Source organism: Equus quagga, chromosome 8 (genome assembly GCF_021613505.1).
Source record: "Equus quagga isolate Etosha38 chromosome 8, UCLA_HA_Equagga_1.0, whole genome shotgun sequence".
NCBI classification, from domain to species: domain Eukaryota; kingdom Metazoa; phylum Chordata; class Mammalia; order Perissodactyla; family Equidae; genus Equus; species Equus quagga.
Genome location: NC_060274.1, coordinates 33,617,966 through 33,634,565, shown reverse-complemented (window position 1 = coordinate 33,634,565; position 16,600 = coordinate 33,617,966). Strand labels below are relative to the sequence as shown.

Genomic DNA, 16,600 nt, shown 5'->3' with positions numbered 1-16,600 from the left:
CAGTCAGATGTCTGTCATTCAAAGTTCATAAATAACATGAATAAAGTAGTTTATAAAATGTATTTCTGAAGGAAGGTTGTGACAGTTGTAAAAAACGTAAATACCGTGATTCCAGGAAAAGGAGTAACTTCTGAACCTGTAGCTATAAGAATGTTCTTTGTGTCAATAACTTGAGTGCTGCCATCGGCTTTCGCAGCAGTGACCTGATTTTTGCCAGTTATCTTTCCATATCCATTTACGTGAACAACCTTTATAAAACAATGTTTATAAATTCAAAAGGTTTAAAATGATTTTCTGATAAACAAACATGATTAATAGGAACAAAATACTCTATTAAATAATGTATCCAATACAAAATGCTTCTTTACTTAGTAATGCTACACATGGGGCAGTAAAAAGTTTGTTAACAACGTCAGGGAAATCTATTTCAGGTTAGCACACTGTTTTAAATTAAATAAATACCCCCCAACAGCCACATTCTAATAGCACCACTCTGTCAGCATAAAGCAATGCTGGATGTGTATATAAAACAAGCACGTCTGAACATTAAGCACACTGACCTTGTTCTGTTTGAACAGGTGGGCAATCCCCCCGGTTAGAGCTTTCACTGCAGTACTCTTCTGCTCCATCATCTTCTCTAAATTCAAGCGAACTTCAGACACTGTAATTGGTTAAATAAATCTTTAGTCCTTAGCTAAATTCTTGAAGCGATGTTAGATATTTTTCACTAATCAAAGTCCAGAAAATTTTAGCCTAATGCTTACAGAATTGTATAAAAGGTAGTACTAAAATTTTTAATTTTAATAAATGATACAATAATCATAGCTGGCAAAAGGCCGAGAGCCTCATATCACAACAAGAGAACCTGTCAAACACTGTCCCCTTTGGGAAAAACGTAGTCCAAAGTAAAACATTACATCCCACTGTGACAACATATTCTCCAAACACCTTACAATGATTATTCAAGACTGGAAGAGATTTAAGTAGACATGACAAAGTACAACATCACCTGAAATTTTAAGTAAAAGGAAATGCTAAATTTCATGAAACAACAACTAATAAAAATACACATCTGAAGACTTCCAATACAGAAGTTTAATATAAAAGAGTTTAATCAACCTGATTTTTTTTAAAAGACTGGCCCTGAGCTAACATCTGTTGCCAATCTTTTTTTTTTTCCTTCTCCCCAAAGCCCCACAGTACATAGTTGTATATTCTAGTTGTAGGTCCTTCTAATTCTACCACGTGGGATGCTGCCTCAGCACGGCTTGATGAGCAGTGCTAGGTCCACACCCAGGATATGAAGCGGCGAAACCCTGGGCTGCTGAAGCAGAGTGCGTGAACTTAACCATTTGGCCACGGGGCCGGGCCCACCAACCTGATTTTAATGAGAATTTTAATACCAAATGAGAATGTTATGAGACGTCCTTCTTTTCCACTATGCCACATCCCTCCCTCTCCCCTCTGTTCTTTCCACTACCAACAACTTAGGTAGACCTTTCTTCCTTCCTTTGTCATTACCTGTCCCTAGCACTCAGGAATCCAGCCCCTATCCCAGGATCTCCAGGTTTCAGAGAAACAAAAACTGACTCTACACAGAAAAAGTAGTCTTCATGCAAAAGTTGGCAGAGGAACAGAAGATGTCAGAGTAAAAATCAGGATTTAAACCTTCTTTCTTAAGTAAATCTCTCTACATTTTTAAGATCTTTTTCTCACTCTTCCCTCACAAAACATATATTACACACTCATTAAACACACCTAAGTCTTTATCCAGAAGTGTCAAGTCAAGTATGGCTGGTAATATCGCTAAATATGAAAGGTAGACTTACTTTCAATTCCCCTAGATGCAAAATCTTTTCCATGGGCCAGATGGTAATAATGAGAGTTATTTAATAAAGCCTAAAGGAAATAGAAAGATGAAATTATCAAATGTTCATAAACAGACTATACACAATCAAAAACACTTATGAAATAACATTCTCTACATGGAAAACTATATAACTCTACATAAGACTATATCAACTCAGTTTCTGTTCTTATGTAATTAATCTAAGACAAACAATAATGACATAAAAATCATTCAACAAACAAGAATGAAAAACAAAGCACCTTAACTTTCTTTAAAAGCAAAAGAATAAGTACACACTTCAGGGTGGCAGGTGAAAAAGGCAGTCATGTTTACATACATAAAGGAGATAAAAGAAGAATTTACTACCTATTATCTATTGGTAAAAGAAAGCTAAAGAAAAAAATGGAACATCAGAGTCTGTCTGAATGGAAAGGCTAGCCTGCATGGCAGACCGGTGACAGCACTCTAAGTTTAACCAAGAAAAAGGTGTTTTTATCATCAATGGGTTATGTTTTAATAACTATAATAGTCTAGTATTCTAGTCTCGATAACATTCTTCTGGTTTGGTGGCTAATGAAAAGATCTCTGCACTGTACAAAACATATGCTCACCTTAGAAGGAATACAACCAACATTCAAGCATGTTCCACCAAGTGTTTCATTTTTCTCAACGCAGACTGTCTACAACCAAAGAAAACATTATTTCACTGCACATAACCTGCAATGTTTCAGCTCACTAAAATTCCAAATCTATCTATCTTAATTATTCTACAAAACAAGCTACTCAAGCTGTATTTGTGAGAATGAAATATAGTCTCCTATAATTTATCATATGACTACTACTGAACTCTAACTCAAAAGTGAATTATTTAAAAGATATTTTGTTTAACATTACTGAATACATGCTTTCAGTTCTATTACTCTACCTTCCAAAGTGTGATTAGAAACCAAAATGAAAACTACTGGGTGGAAGGGAAGAATAATGGACTTCACTCTCCATTTCATGAGAATAATACAACCATTATAATAAACCCTCTCTTCGTTAGTCTCAGGCTTAAATATACTGTATTGAAATAAGAAATTATTTACCATTATTATTTACCTGCCAAGTATTTTGTGAATACATCAATTCATCCCAAATAAAAATGAATCAACACCTAGTCTGAGTCTAAACCTTACCTTGAAGCCCAACTGGGCAGCTTTAATAGCAGCGACATAGCCTCCAGGACCAGAACCTATCACTGTTACATCAGCATCAACTACAATAAAAGCAAATTGATATAAAACAGTAAGCTGCTTAATGTACTAAACAGTACATTAAAAAACAAACAAAAAACCTGATATTTTAAACCTCAAAGAAAGTGCAAATAACCAGCGTTTTCTACACAGCATTATTTTATTCGTAGGTACTTGACATTCTTTGATGTAACTGAAAATGGCAGAGATTTTTAAATTTCATTTTCTACTTGTTCATTATGGCACATGAAAATACAACGGAGTTCTGCATCCACCGACTTCGCTACATTCCATACAGTTGTATTTAATGATAACAGATGTGCACTTAGCAACACTGGAAGAGACACCTGTATGAAAGAGCCTGAGCTTGGCATCTGACATACTTGCCTTCAAATCTCAGCTCTCCACTTATTAGTGTGTGACCAAGTGACTTACTTTTCCATCATATAAGAATAATAACACTGCCTTAAATGATTGACGTTAGGATTAAATAAGATAATTTTGTATAATACCTTAGTACTGTCAATAAATTTAAGACTGATTATACCCTTTTTGGGTACTTAACTTCTGAGATACCAGGGGGAAAAAATCAGCATCCTATAATACATGGCAACTATGTTTTGAAATTTATTTGAATACTGATAAAACTTGTATAGTTTAAGATAATAGACTAAGCTAACCAGAATATTCAATGAACTATTCTGGACATTTATCAAAGATAAAAAACTGAAAATTAACTTTGATCAGCAGGCTTAGGAAAATAATAATCATAATACAAATATAAAAATATAATATAATCTTATACAAATGTAAATATAAGTCCAATTCACGGGTTCAGATCCCAGGTGCTGACCTACTCCACTCATCAGTCATGCCATGGCGGCATCCCACATACAAAGTAGAGAAAGACTGGTGCAGATGTTCAGGGCTAATCTTTCTCAAGCAAAAAAAGAGGAGGATTGGCAATGTATGTTAGCTCAGGGCGAATCTTCCTCGCAAAAAAAGGAGAAGAAGAAAAAAGAAGTCAGACTGCGATAATATCTACCATTTAGATAATTTACTATGTGCCAGGCAGTGAGCTAAACGCTTCATGTTGTATTATTTAAGCCTCATTACATCTCTATGACATTGTTATTACGATTACCTCCATTTAACAGGGGGAAAATAAGGCTGAATAATTCAACTACTTGCATAAGGTTGCACAACTAATAAGCGATCTAGCCAGGTTCAAACCAGGTTTAGATTCTGAAACCTATGCTCCTATATCATTAATGCCTTCCAAAACATTCAGATGATCCCATAATCTCCAGGGCAATCAGGAACTCCAACTAAAATGACAAGAAGCTCCTTCACTATTAGAATGAAATCAACAAATATTTATGAATGCCTATCCTATGAGGAAATGATCGCCACCGTCAACAGCGTTACGTTATAGTTAGGGAAAACAGGCACATTAACAAAACGTAGATAAATCAATATTATTTTTAAAAAGAAAAAAAGGAACAGGAAAAGAGGTATCATAAGGCAGTAATCATTCATGACTGAATTCAGTAAATGAGTAGAAGAGCTACTTGGTAAGGTTATCTGTTGTTGTTTTCTTGGGGAGGGGGGCTGTTTTTAAATTATCAATGGCCTTAATCTCCAGTATATTTCAGTGACCTTCCTCCATAGTCACACCCAATACTGGTCATCACCCCAAACTGCTCAGCCTCTAAAATCTTGAATTCTATTACTTCAGTTTCTCACATTAACCCTACAACCTCATAGTCCATAAGAAAGGAGAATATAGTAAAAGAAGAAAGGATTTAAAGTAAAACAAAACTGAGTTCAAATATGAGCTCCACCACCTCTAAATTCTTGGGCAAATTATTTAACCTCTCTGGGCTGTGATATAGCGTAGAGATAATAGTGACAGTAATATCTACGTCCCTGGGCTGTGAGGTCAGAGAAAATGTACGTCAAGACCCTGGGAGGATGCCAGTGGCATACCAGGCGCTCAATAAATGTTTCTCCCCATCTAAGATCCACTTCCCGCCTTTAGTCTTGCAGCCTCCAGTCTCATTCCCACCCTCCATAACCCCCTGCACACTGCTACCCAAGTGTTACCGCCTGCTAAAAATCCAACTGAGACCTTATTCTCTTGCTCTTCATTGGTTTCCGCATCTCACTGGATAAAGTCCAAGTTCCTAAATACAGCATCCAAATCTCATCAATAACTATCTCTCCAGATTCATCCATCTCCCACCATATTCTGCTTATCCACCAATACCATGCAGTTGAGGCTTCAGCAATAGTGAACTACTCTTAGCTTTCACTCACAGAATTATGCTTATCTACCCATGTACATTCTGTTCCATCTACCTAGAAGTAATGCGACACAGCCCTGGTTCTTATAGTCTAAGAAGAGAGAAGGAAAAAACATTACAATGAAAACTCCAACCTGAAACCAGAATATCTTTCAAAACAAATCTGATCGTAACAAGCCCCTGCTTAAAACACTTCAATGACTTCCAGCTGCCTTTAAAATAAAGGGTCTTCATATCTGGAGAAGTCAAATCTCAATCTCCAACATATTTCAGCCACACTGGCCCTTTTCAAGCTCCTCAAGTGTATTAGGCCCATTCTCACATCAAAATATTCCACATGCTGTTCCTTCTACCTGGAACACCTCCTCCCATGCCCACCCCCACCCCAACCCGTTTCAGATGTCAACATGATTTTCTTAAGCAAGAATTCTGTGACCATTCCCAATCTATTTACAAATTTCATAGCTCCCTGTGCTTAGCCTGTGGAGTTTTTAGCCCAATTATAATTATTTGTTCGGTGTTTGTCTTCCCCAAATGGACTGCAAAATGGACGTATAAAAGTCACGTCTTGTCTATCTTGTTCACTGCTGTATCCCAGCAACTAGCCCAAGAATAGCACATAGTAGATAGTTCATGTTTGTTGAGATAATGAATAAATAAAAGAATAAATGAATGAATGAATACAGCAAATGTAAGTGCTTTAAGTCTGTTCCTGCCATGAAATGGAAGGTCATAGCAACCATAACACACAATACTTTTCAAATCTTGATGAACTTGGTTCATACAAACATCCCCCAGCTGTTATAACAGAGACTATATCATAATAAGCTTTGAATTCCTCACGCTGGTCAACCAATACTCATCTAAAGCAGCAGACCAAATAGAATAGTGATTAAGAGTGTAGGGTCTAGAATCAGAAGAATTTTCCGAGCTCTGTCCTTTCCTAGCTAGGAACCTCTCTTGACTCAGCTCTTCCATTTATAAAATGGGGAAAATAGTACTCTTCTTTCTTTTTTTTTTTGGTGAGGAAGATTGGTCCTGAGCTAATATCTGTGCCAATCTTCCTCTACTTTGTATGTGGGATGCCACCACAGCATGGCTGATGAGCAGTGTGTAGGTCTCACCTGGGATCCAAACCTGTGAACCGTGGGCTGCCGAGGCAGAGCACATGAACTTAACTACTACACCACTGGGCCAGCCCCAAAGCAGCATATATTTTGTAGGATTGCCATGATGATTAAAAACAGTGCTTGAGACAGAGTAAGCCATCAACGCATCAGTTAATATTGTTGTTGTTGCTGGGTACTTACTTTGTAGCAGCACCATAATGGATGCTTGCGATAGAGCAGTAACTAAGACAGACATGGTCTCAGGGTTCATTTATTCAAATACATATGTACTGAGCACCCAGTGCACCATTTCAGGTGCTAAACAGTCACAGTCCTTGCCCTAATGAAGTGTGCATTCTTGAGGAAAAGATAGCCATTAAATAAACACCTCAGATGAATATAACTATGTACACAAAATGCTTGTTACTCCAACGAAAGGCTTTACACACTGTATCTACGTGGGCATCAAGGGATCACTAAATTGATTCACGAGTGCTCAGCTACCCTCGTTCCATGGAAATCTAAGTTCCTGCTCAGGGACTGCCTGTCAAATAGAAGGCACTGAATGAATCTTTGCTGAATGATTCCAAAGGTGGAGAATTAGCCATGAAAAGTCTTTAGCTGCATGCTTTCGAAATGAAAATCTAACATTTCTCCTGTTGTGTGAGATGAGAAGAACACGTAATATTCCCATTTAACAAAGGAAACCAAGGGTATATGCTAATTACATCTCAATAAAACCAAAAGGAAAAAAAGGACAAAGGATACGATGGGTTCAACTTTTCTCCCTACCATCAAATTAGTATTTTTAAAGGATTTCTTGACCTGCTCAAAGCTAGGATAAATCACGCACTGTTGGTCATTGGTGACCAGAAACCTCCCCCTACTCTTTCTTCTCCAAATAAAATATCCAAAGTGATAATAGTCTGACAGCAGTTAAGGATCCAGGATAAAATTATTTCACAGAATGCAGGGAGACTGAGGGTCACAGTTCCCCCCAGCTAAAGGTTTCCACAATAAAGCTTTAGGACATCACGTGCAAATTACAATCATATGGGTGATTCCAGTAAATGTCAAAATAGATAATTTCAAATAATCAATATCCTTGGTACTGGGAGGCCAAAATACTTTACTACAAGTCCATTAACTTTCCGTTTTAAATACTTAAAAAATAAAATATATATCCTTTATGGAAACTTCAAAAATACAGAAAAGTATAAAGAAAATATCCATAACCCATAGCTTCCTTTCAGTCTATATCCTTCTAGTCTTTAAAATGTGCTTTTGATGAGCTCCTCAAGACTTCCATTCAGGATACTAAAAAAGTCGTCTCACCATTCTAAATAGTGTTAAGCAACCACACACTCAATCTTACCCAGTGGACAGAATTAGCTTTTCAAATGTCAGCACATAAAACCGCTCCCCTGCTCCAAACCGTTCGGTGGTTTCCCATCACAGCTGGAGTAAAATCCAAACTCCTCGGCCCAGCTTCCAAAACACTCCAAGATCTGACCCCTGTCTGCCTCTCTGATTTTACGTTCCATGGGACTCTGCGCCAGCCACACCAGCCTCCTTGCAAATTCTTACACCTCACAAGTTAATTCTCACCTCAGACCCTTCTTACTGTTTCCCTCTGCCTGAAATAACCTCCTCACTCCCTCACTGCACTCAGGCCCCACCTTGGACATCATCTCCTCAGAAAAGCCCGATACGCTATCTAAAATAGACTCTTTTCCTCCCAACTACCTGCTTTAATTTTCAATCACTTCCCCAAATATTTACCATCACTTATGTACTGTTTGTCTTCTTTTCTTTTTTTTGCCTGAGGAAGATTTGCCCTGAGCTAACATCTGTGCCAGTCTTCCTCTATTTTGTATGTGGGTCGCCACCACTGTATAGCTGATGAGTGGTGTAGGTCCACACCCAGGATCCGAACTTGCAAACCGGGCCTGCTGAAGAGGAGTGCACGAACCTCACCACCATGCCAGGGGCCAGCCCCTGTACTGCTTGTCTTTTATCATCAGACTGTAAGCTCCACAAGAGCAGAGCTTTGCCTTGTTCACCACCAGGAACACATTAGGTGCACGATAAACTTTTAAGTGACTAAACACATGAACAAACGAATTCTACAACAGATCACTTTATCGTTAGTTACTCTAATACTCACTAGCTTTTACACTTAAACACAAAGGAACTATGAGCTAATTTGAGGAAAACCTGTTTTACCAAGTACTTACTTGGTTGGTCTGCATAAGTCCTCAGAGGCACTGCGGAAACTCCCTGTAGGCCATGAGATATTCGATTGAAATGGCCTCTCTGGAAAAGAAAATGTTCCTATTATGTAATATGCATTCAAAACACAGAACTACTGAAGGTTGACGAAAACACTGATTTTGGGCAAATGTATCGAGTGCTGATTATTAATGTATCTTCCACTGCCACACAGGTTACATATCCATTTCTCCTCTTCGGTAACAAAAATTATTTAAACTTATCGAACTCAGCTTGCTACATTATCCCTTTATCATGACTATTCAACAAACTGTCTCATATTGAACCTAATGAAAAAGTGTTTTTGAATGGTGTTAAATTTTACTAATGGTGTTAAATTTTACTAGATTTGCAGAAAGCATGGCTAATTTTTTGTGCCACCAAGTGTCTTCATGTCGTAATTAAAGCTCTTAAAGTTCTAACTTAAGTACTTGAATAGTCTACGGTAGGACAATCATTTCATTTGTAATTATTGTTTCCTAACTCAAATCCACTCAAACGTATAATCTATGAAGATGCTCCTGAACCATCAACTGGGAACAGAAAGTTAGACAAGGTAACTCAGGAAAACGCACTATGGACTCATATTCAACAGCTGCTACAGTTTTACAAAGTGCATCAGAATCTCCACAACAATCTCTAAATAGGGATGGCTACTATTTCCTAAGAACCTTGAGGCACAAAGAAACAAGGCAAAAAGCTCCTATCAGAGCAGGCAAATCCTACACTGAATGTTCTCTATGCCAAGGCAATTCTTGCACCCGAGGTCGGGACAGCCGACCAAAGAGCTGCAGACTAGATGTTAGTCCTGAGTTTCAGTCCCAGCCCTGCCTCTCACTAAAAGTCCAACTTCCAGGATGTTACCTTAACTTTCGGAAACACAGGCTACTCATCTCTGAAACAAAGGAGTCTGACCGCCATAGTATGACCTTTAAGGTCTCCATCGATATAATACTCAGCCACGATCCTCCCCTCTATACGACCTGGCCGTATTTGGCACGAAGATGCAAAGGGAGAGCCGAACGACAACCTGCCGGAACTCAAACTACAAACCTCCAGAAGGGAAGGCAATGGACACCAGCTTAGAGCCGCCCACACTGACGGGACCTTTGAGAAATTCCTAAGGCTACCTGCTGGGGCTGACTGGGCCTGGATCTTCAAGCATTGGCCCCAAGGTGACCTGCCCACTGCAACAAGTGAGGCTGCTCAAGGGCCGGCATTAGGAAAAAGTAGAAGGTATGCAGAGCCGGGCCATGTGGAGCAAGGGCGACCTGCACTTCCTCCGCAAATGTGGAGAGAGAGGCCTGTGTGTGACCCGCAGGGCCCACGGCCCAGGCTCGGGAGTGGTGCGTGTGGCCGAGGGCCATCATACACCCGCAGGGCCTCTCCAGCGCGGGCCTTGCCCCCGAGCCGCGGCCGGGCAGACCTGGTTCCAAGGCGGAGCCGGCTTCTCCCACACTACCAGTCAGGCCGCGCCCCAGACGCCGTGGGCGGGCCTCCCAGCGCCTCGGGCTCGGCACCACCCGCGCCGGCCCTCACCTTGGCCAAAGAGCAGTACACACGACTCCAGCCCTGCATGTCGCCGGTGTATGTTCCTTTCCGCCACCGCCTTCACCTCCGCCAAGAGCCTCCACCGCCCCGCCAAGGTCTCCCCGCCCTGCGCATGCACGGACGCAGTGACGTCATCGGCTGGGAGCGGCGCGATTGGCTCGCGCGGCCCGGGCCCTCCGGGCGAAGCGGTCCTGTCAGGGTCGGCGTCGTACACTGCCGTAAGAAGCGTGGTGCTTTGTGGCAGCAGTGGGTGGAGGGACCATTTTAGCAGTAATAGAGAAATGTCCGGAATTGTAACGTGATACTGTACTCGGAAGACAAGTAAACAGAACTGTCGTTTGCTTAATGCACGCTACAGAAAGTAGAGCTTCATAAATTCTTGATTGTCAGTACTTTGCAGGCATTATCTCGCTTCCTCTTTACAATGTGCATGCGAAGGATTACGAGGACTATTTCCAGTTCTTGAGTGAGGTCCCCCGAGAGGTTGAACAATACCACGCGGAGTCACAAGAGAAAGATTACTGCAGCGCTGAGATCAAAGCCTTTGGTCTTAACTACCAGTTTATAATCTCTTCCCTCAAATCATAAGGGATGGGGCCACAGACTTGGGCATCACCATCATCCTGCTCTAAGTAACTAACTGGCAATATGTAGAAAACACGCTATCTTCTACTTCCTTAGGTGGGAAACACACCTCCCGGGCAGGGCAAATAAGAATGGGCAGATGAGATTTTAGGGTTTCATAGGAGACCGTGAAAAACGTTGTCTTCAAGACTGAGCACAGAGGTCTAGGTTCTGATTCTTGCTTTGTAAGAACTCTATATGGATGAAACTTAATTCTACATTTCTTGAAAGTTTACTGCCCATGCACTTTGTTGGGCTCTGTGGATTTAAACACTAGTTAGAAATTACTTCTTACCTAAATATGCTCAGTTTTAGGGGAGAAGATATGACTGATATCTAGTGTTGGTTATAGAGGTTGCTAGTTGTCATCTACTATCCATTCTTCCTGTTCTTCCCTCTGTACATAAGCATTTTGGCAATCTCAACCATTTTTATGGCTTTAGTACCAGACTACATACACTGATAACTCCTAGATCCTTATCTCTGGCCTCTACTTCTCTTTTGACCTCCAGTTCTGTGTTTTCAGCTGTCTGCTGAACACATCCAAGTGGGTGGTCCTGCTGCCACCTCGGTTTCAATTATCTAATGTCTAAAACATAAAATACATATTTCCTCCCTTATATTTAGGATTATTGAGACCTCCAAATGGCCGATCATCCATAGTAAAAAATGTTGTAGCCATTCGCAATGCCTCCCTTTACCTCAATGTCTAAGCGGTCACTGTTTTAGCTGACTACTCTTAGAAGCAGACCCAGAGACAAGGATTTGAGTGCAACAAGTTTGTTTGAGAGGCAATCCAAGGACGCATCAGTAGAGGATGGAAAAGGGATGGAAACTATTTCACACACATTAGTGAATAGATTACCACTGTGGGCAGTGGAGGCTCGGACTCACTGGAGACCTCTGGGAGACAGCACAGAGCATGCTTCAGAGTTATCCTACCCAAAATATATCCATCAACTTCCATCAGTGATTGGTCGAGAACTGCTCCCAGGGATTTTAACTCCCCGGCACTTCTGGCCTGCCCCATAAGTGGGCTGAGCGAGCACCAGCAGCCAGAGAAATCTCTCAGGCAAAGAGTCCCTGGTGCTTGCGGTAAGAAGGCTTTGGGTGAGCACACAGAGGAAGAGTGAGTGCTAAAAGGATACAGGTGAGACACCAATAAGATCTGCTGCAATCACCAAGTTCTGTCAAATCTCAATGTGAGAATGAGAGTGAAGGAAACATAGACGATAGCTCCAAAGATTCTAGCTTAAATGGCTGGGTGGGTAGTGAAACCAATACAGAAATAGGCAATGTAGGAGAAAGAACAGCTTTGGGGAGAAGAGTTAAGTTCTTTGAATCTGAGATGCCAGCTAGACAACCCAGTTGAGATCTGAGTAGTTACTGGAAACACATGTCTAGAGCTTAGAAACTCTAGACACGGATTTGAAAGTTTGCTGGCATGTGGGTAGTGGTTAACACTTGTAGGAAGAGATGAATTCACTAAGGATAACACTGTAAAAGGAGCTTATGAGGGGGAGTGAGAAGGAGCTATCAGAGAGATTGTGCACTTAACACAGTGTCTGGCACAGAGCAAGTCCCAATTACTCTTCGTTAAATTACTTCTTAATTGAGGTATGTGGCCCCCTGGAAGAGACTGCTGCACCAGTAGAATGCCCCATATACTGCCACTGTCCTCCAGACTGCCTCAACAAGGGCAGAATTGGTAATACCCACACAGTGGGGTTTAAGGGATCCTTAAATGGCCCTCTGCCCCAAGATATTTCTACTCCACCCAACCACTGCTCTAACTCCCAGCCTGAAAGTTTCCCATTAGACATTCATTCCTATTGTCCTTTTCTCAAAAATTCTCTGTTGAAATAAGCTATCAGTTGCTGGTTACAATTCTCCCCTGAGGGAAAAGAGGGTAAGGGTATTAACATCTGTTGAGCAGAAGTTCTAATGCCTGTGCTAGAGGGATCCCTCTAGCATTTAATTACATCATTCTTCCATTTAATGCTCACCCCAGCCCTGTGAAATGGTTTATCAGTGGATCTTCTTCTGGGTGGTTGGCAAAAAAAATAAGATCCTCAGATGGCTGGAGGGATTCCCCTGGAGGGTAAGAATAGTCCCAAGACCTGGGATGGGGGTAATGAAACAGAATGGATGACAAGTGGACACAGGGTGAAGGGCATAGGCAGAAAGAAAAGAGGAGCCAAAATAGATGAGAAGTCAAAGACTTCTGCCTGACCCTCACTTTGAGTAGTAACCTCTGCAATAATAGTAACAACTCTAATACTAACCTGAATTTTCTTTATAGTCTGTAAGCTGTCTTTATCCATTCACTTATTCGCTGGTCCAGTCATCACCAAGGGTCCACTGTGTGCTGGGCACTGTCTTAAAAGCTGGGGAAGCAACAGGGAGCCAAAGCAGAAGCAGTCCCTACCCTAATGGGAACACAACACCAACCAAACACTTCCTTAATGAAATAGAAAGTATAATTATGATGAAGCTATGGTGATCTAAGGGGGGATTTGGACCAGTTGGACAAGGTGGGGACAGAAGTCTCCCCTAAGAAGGTGATGTTTCAGCTAAGACTCAAACAATGAGGAGTGTTCCAGGCAGGAGCATTATCATCGTGCTTATTTTACAGATGGGAAAGAAGATTGTGAGGGAAACTGAACTGACAGTTAGGGGACCTGAGTTCTAGACCTGACTGCTATTCCCTTTCTGTGTAATTCAGGAGAAGTCATCTCTTTGGACCTTGGGTTCCCAAACTTTAAAATGAGGGGCTCCCTTCTAGCTATAGAGCTGTTCCACTGAGTTGCAAAGAGTTGGCTTCTAGAAAACCACATTATAGTCACAGTAGCTATCTGTAGTAGATGTTTGTTACTTTGGGGGCTGCTGTCTATTGGAACCCCCTTTCCATGTTTGAGGGATCCACTACAACGAGAGACCAGACTCCACTAGGAAGCCCAAGTGGCTTCCCCTGGCTCTCCTGGCTGCTGGCATGTAGAGCAGGCACAGGATCTAAGCCAATCAGATGCTCCCACCAGGACCTGAGTCAAAAGAGGTGGCACAAAGAAACTGACAATTTAGAATTCACCCCACTGCCAGCTGCATTGACTCCAGTGTCAATGGCCAATGGTAGCAATGTCAGTGTCCTATTTAGACCCTTCCTGTGGAAAATCTCAGCTGGGTCATCTAGCTTCCTGCTGCTTCTCAAAACTTCACATTGGATCTGTGGCTATCAGATAGCCTGCCAACAAAGTCCTTTTTCCAAAGGTGGACTAGAGATTATTTCTCAGCGATTACTTACAATCCAGAATCAGAACGGGTCCACTACTATTTATTGAAAAGCTACTGCATACCAAACTCTCTAAATGAACTATTTTTAAAGATCTCTTAACACTGCAAGACAGGTATTATTAACCTCATTTTTCAGGCATGGTGACAGAAGCTCAGAGAGTTTAAATAACAAACCTAACATCATGCAGTCAGTAAGGGGCAAACACCAGCTTGCCCCCGCTCTTTCTACAATTCCATGCTACATCCGTTCATGCTGGACACAGTGCTAAGTGGTAGGCGATAGAGTTCCTCGGCTCTTTCTTCTACTCCCTCACACTCTTGCGGTGGAAGTCTTCCTCGCTGGCATTGGCCTGCCTTGATTGTTTAACCCAGGTTTACGGGGGTTGAACTTCCCCATCTATTATGAGACAAACCAGCCCAAATGGTTTCAGAGCTACTGCCATACAGCCCTCTCTCTTGGATAGTTTGTGGTTTATTGAGGGAATAGCTATACTCCATTTCTTAATCATCTCCTTTGTTCCCGAGAAATTTCGTTTTCTTCAATGATGCTTAAACAACAACAACAAAATTGTATCAAAATGCTAATCTAAGCATTTGTGGTTGACTGACTAGGTAATAATGAGTTACAGTGTAGTTAACAGTATGAAGGTAGAGAATAATTTAGTCAAAAGTGGCTAGTACTACCTGCCCAAAGGGGGCAGTGTTCTCTCATTGCGATAGTCACTCTGCCGTAACTTCTGAACAAGCAGGAAACTCCCCAAATGAAATGTGTATATTGGGGTAAGGATGGAGGGATTTACCAGTAATGCTTCAAAATGATTCTAAATACAGAGATATTAGGTCACTAATGCGCAGAATCAATAAATCAACAATTACCAAGTGTTGTTTGTTGAATATCTACTAGGTACAAAATATTGTGTGGGACAATGAGAGGAATGCAAAAATACTTTCAGCAAATCTCCCAGATCTGAGAGAGCTCATAATTTAGTTGAAGAGATCAGGCATAGATCCAAGCAGTCAAGAAATATGAGACAGAAGCCAGCTCCAGCTGACCTTCTATTCACACCTTTCCACCCCCAACTACCGTTAGCCAATGGCTTGCTCCCTTCCTCCTTGCTCTAAAGTTACTTTCTCAATGAGGCCTGTCCTGACCACCTAATAAACACCATCTCTGCCCTTCACGCTCATTCTCCCTGACCAGACTTTATTTTTTCTACAGCACTCATCGTCTTCTAACATACTGTATAATTACTTTGTTGTGTTTATTTTATAAAGTCTTCTGCTGCCACAAGGATCTAATCTCCACGAGAGCTAAGTTCCTGTCTGTTTTGTTCATTGCTACCTCCCCAAAGCCTAGAACAGTGCCTTGCACAGGATAAACATTCAAAAATATCGTTGGATGCATGAAAGTAAGTGAAAAAGATGATAAGTACTGCAGGAATTTAGAGGTAGGGAGATTATAACAGCTGGGGACCTGAGGGAAGCCTTCATGCAAGATATAATCACTTAAACTGGTCTTTGAAAAGTGGCTAGGATTTTGTTGGGAGGAGAGGAAAGACCAAGGAGAATGTGATTTCTGAGGCATGGAGACATGTGGGCAAATAGGAATGAAGGGCAAAAAAGCACAATAATTTACAGTGTGGTAGAGGAAAAGGGCATGGGCATTCTGGTCATGAATTCTCCTTTTTCAGTTCATTTGCTCATGCTCTTGGACAAATTTACTACTGTCTCTAAATTGTTTCCTCATCTGTAAAGTGGAGAGAATAATACTTACGTTGAAGATTGTTCGAAAGATTTTTAAAAACTTAAATAATGCACCTGGCACGTAGTAGGTCCTTAAAAAGGGAAATTATTATTACACCACTGTAACACGCTCTGACACTTATCAAGCAGGTGACTTGAATTCACATTCAAAACACATTTAAAGGGCTGACCCGGTGGCACAATGGTTAAGTTCACACGTTCCACTTAGGTGACCCGGGGTTCGCCAATTAGGATCCCGGGTGCGGACCTACACCCTGCTTGTCAAGCTATGCTGTGGCAGGCGTCCCACATATAAAGTGGAAGAAGATGGGAATGGATGTTAGCTCAGGGCCAGTCTTCCCCAGCAAAAAGAGGAGGATTGGCGGCAGATGTTAGCTCAGGGCTAATCTTCCTCAAAAAAAAAATTATATATAAAAAAATACAAGTCACTTGACTTGAGTCTCTGTGGGTGTTCTAGTGAGACTTTCATAAAATGCGTTAAGGTGGTGGTCAGGAAGTGTGAATCTTTAAGGATCTCTCAGAATGAGAAGGCGACTGGCATTTTACAGTTTATAAAATTCATACATTAGCCCAGGTCTACGTGGTGCCCCTAATATCAAT

The 16,600-nt window shown here is 41.2% G+C and overlaps 1 protein-coding gene across 1 annotated transcript in view; it reads right to left on the bottom strand.

The window, feature by feature from the left end:
• DLD (dihydrolipoamide dehydrogenase) overlaps positions 1–10,431 on the bottom strand; it is a 30,227-nt gene extending 19,796 nt beyond the window's left edge. The window contains exons 1-7 of the mRNA XM_046669709.1: positions 10,310–10,431; positions 8,737–8,815; positions 3,028–3,107; positions 2,461–2,529; positions 1,830–1,899; positions 561–661; positions 105–248 (exon numbers count right to left, since the gene is read on the bottom strand). Of these exons, the coding sequence (XP_046525665.1) occupies positions 105–248; positions 561–661; positions 1,830–1,899; positions 2,461–2,529; positions 3,028–3,107; positions 8,737–8,815; positions 10,310–10,348 (582 nt within the window). The 5' untranslated portion in view covers positions 10,349–10,431. The remainder of the gene's footprint in view (positions 1–104; positions 249–560; positions 662–1,829; positions 1,900–2,460; positions 2,530–3,027; positions 3,108–8,736; positions 8,816–10,309) is intronic.
• Between the last annotated feature and the right edge of the window lie 6,169 nt (positions 10,432–16,600).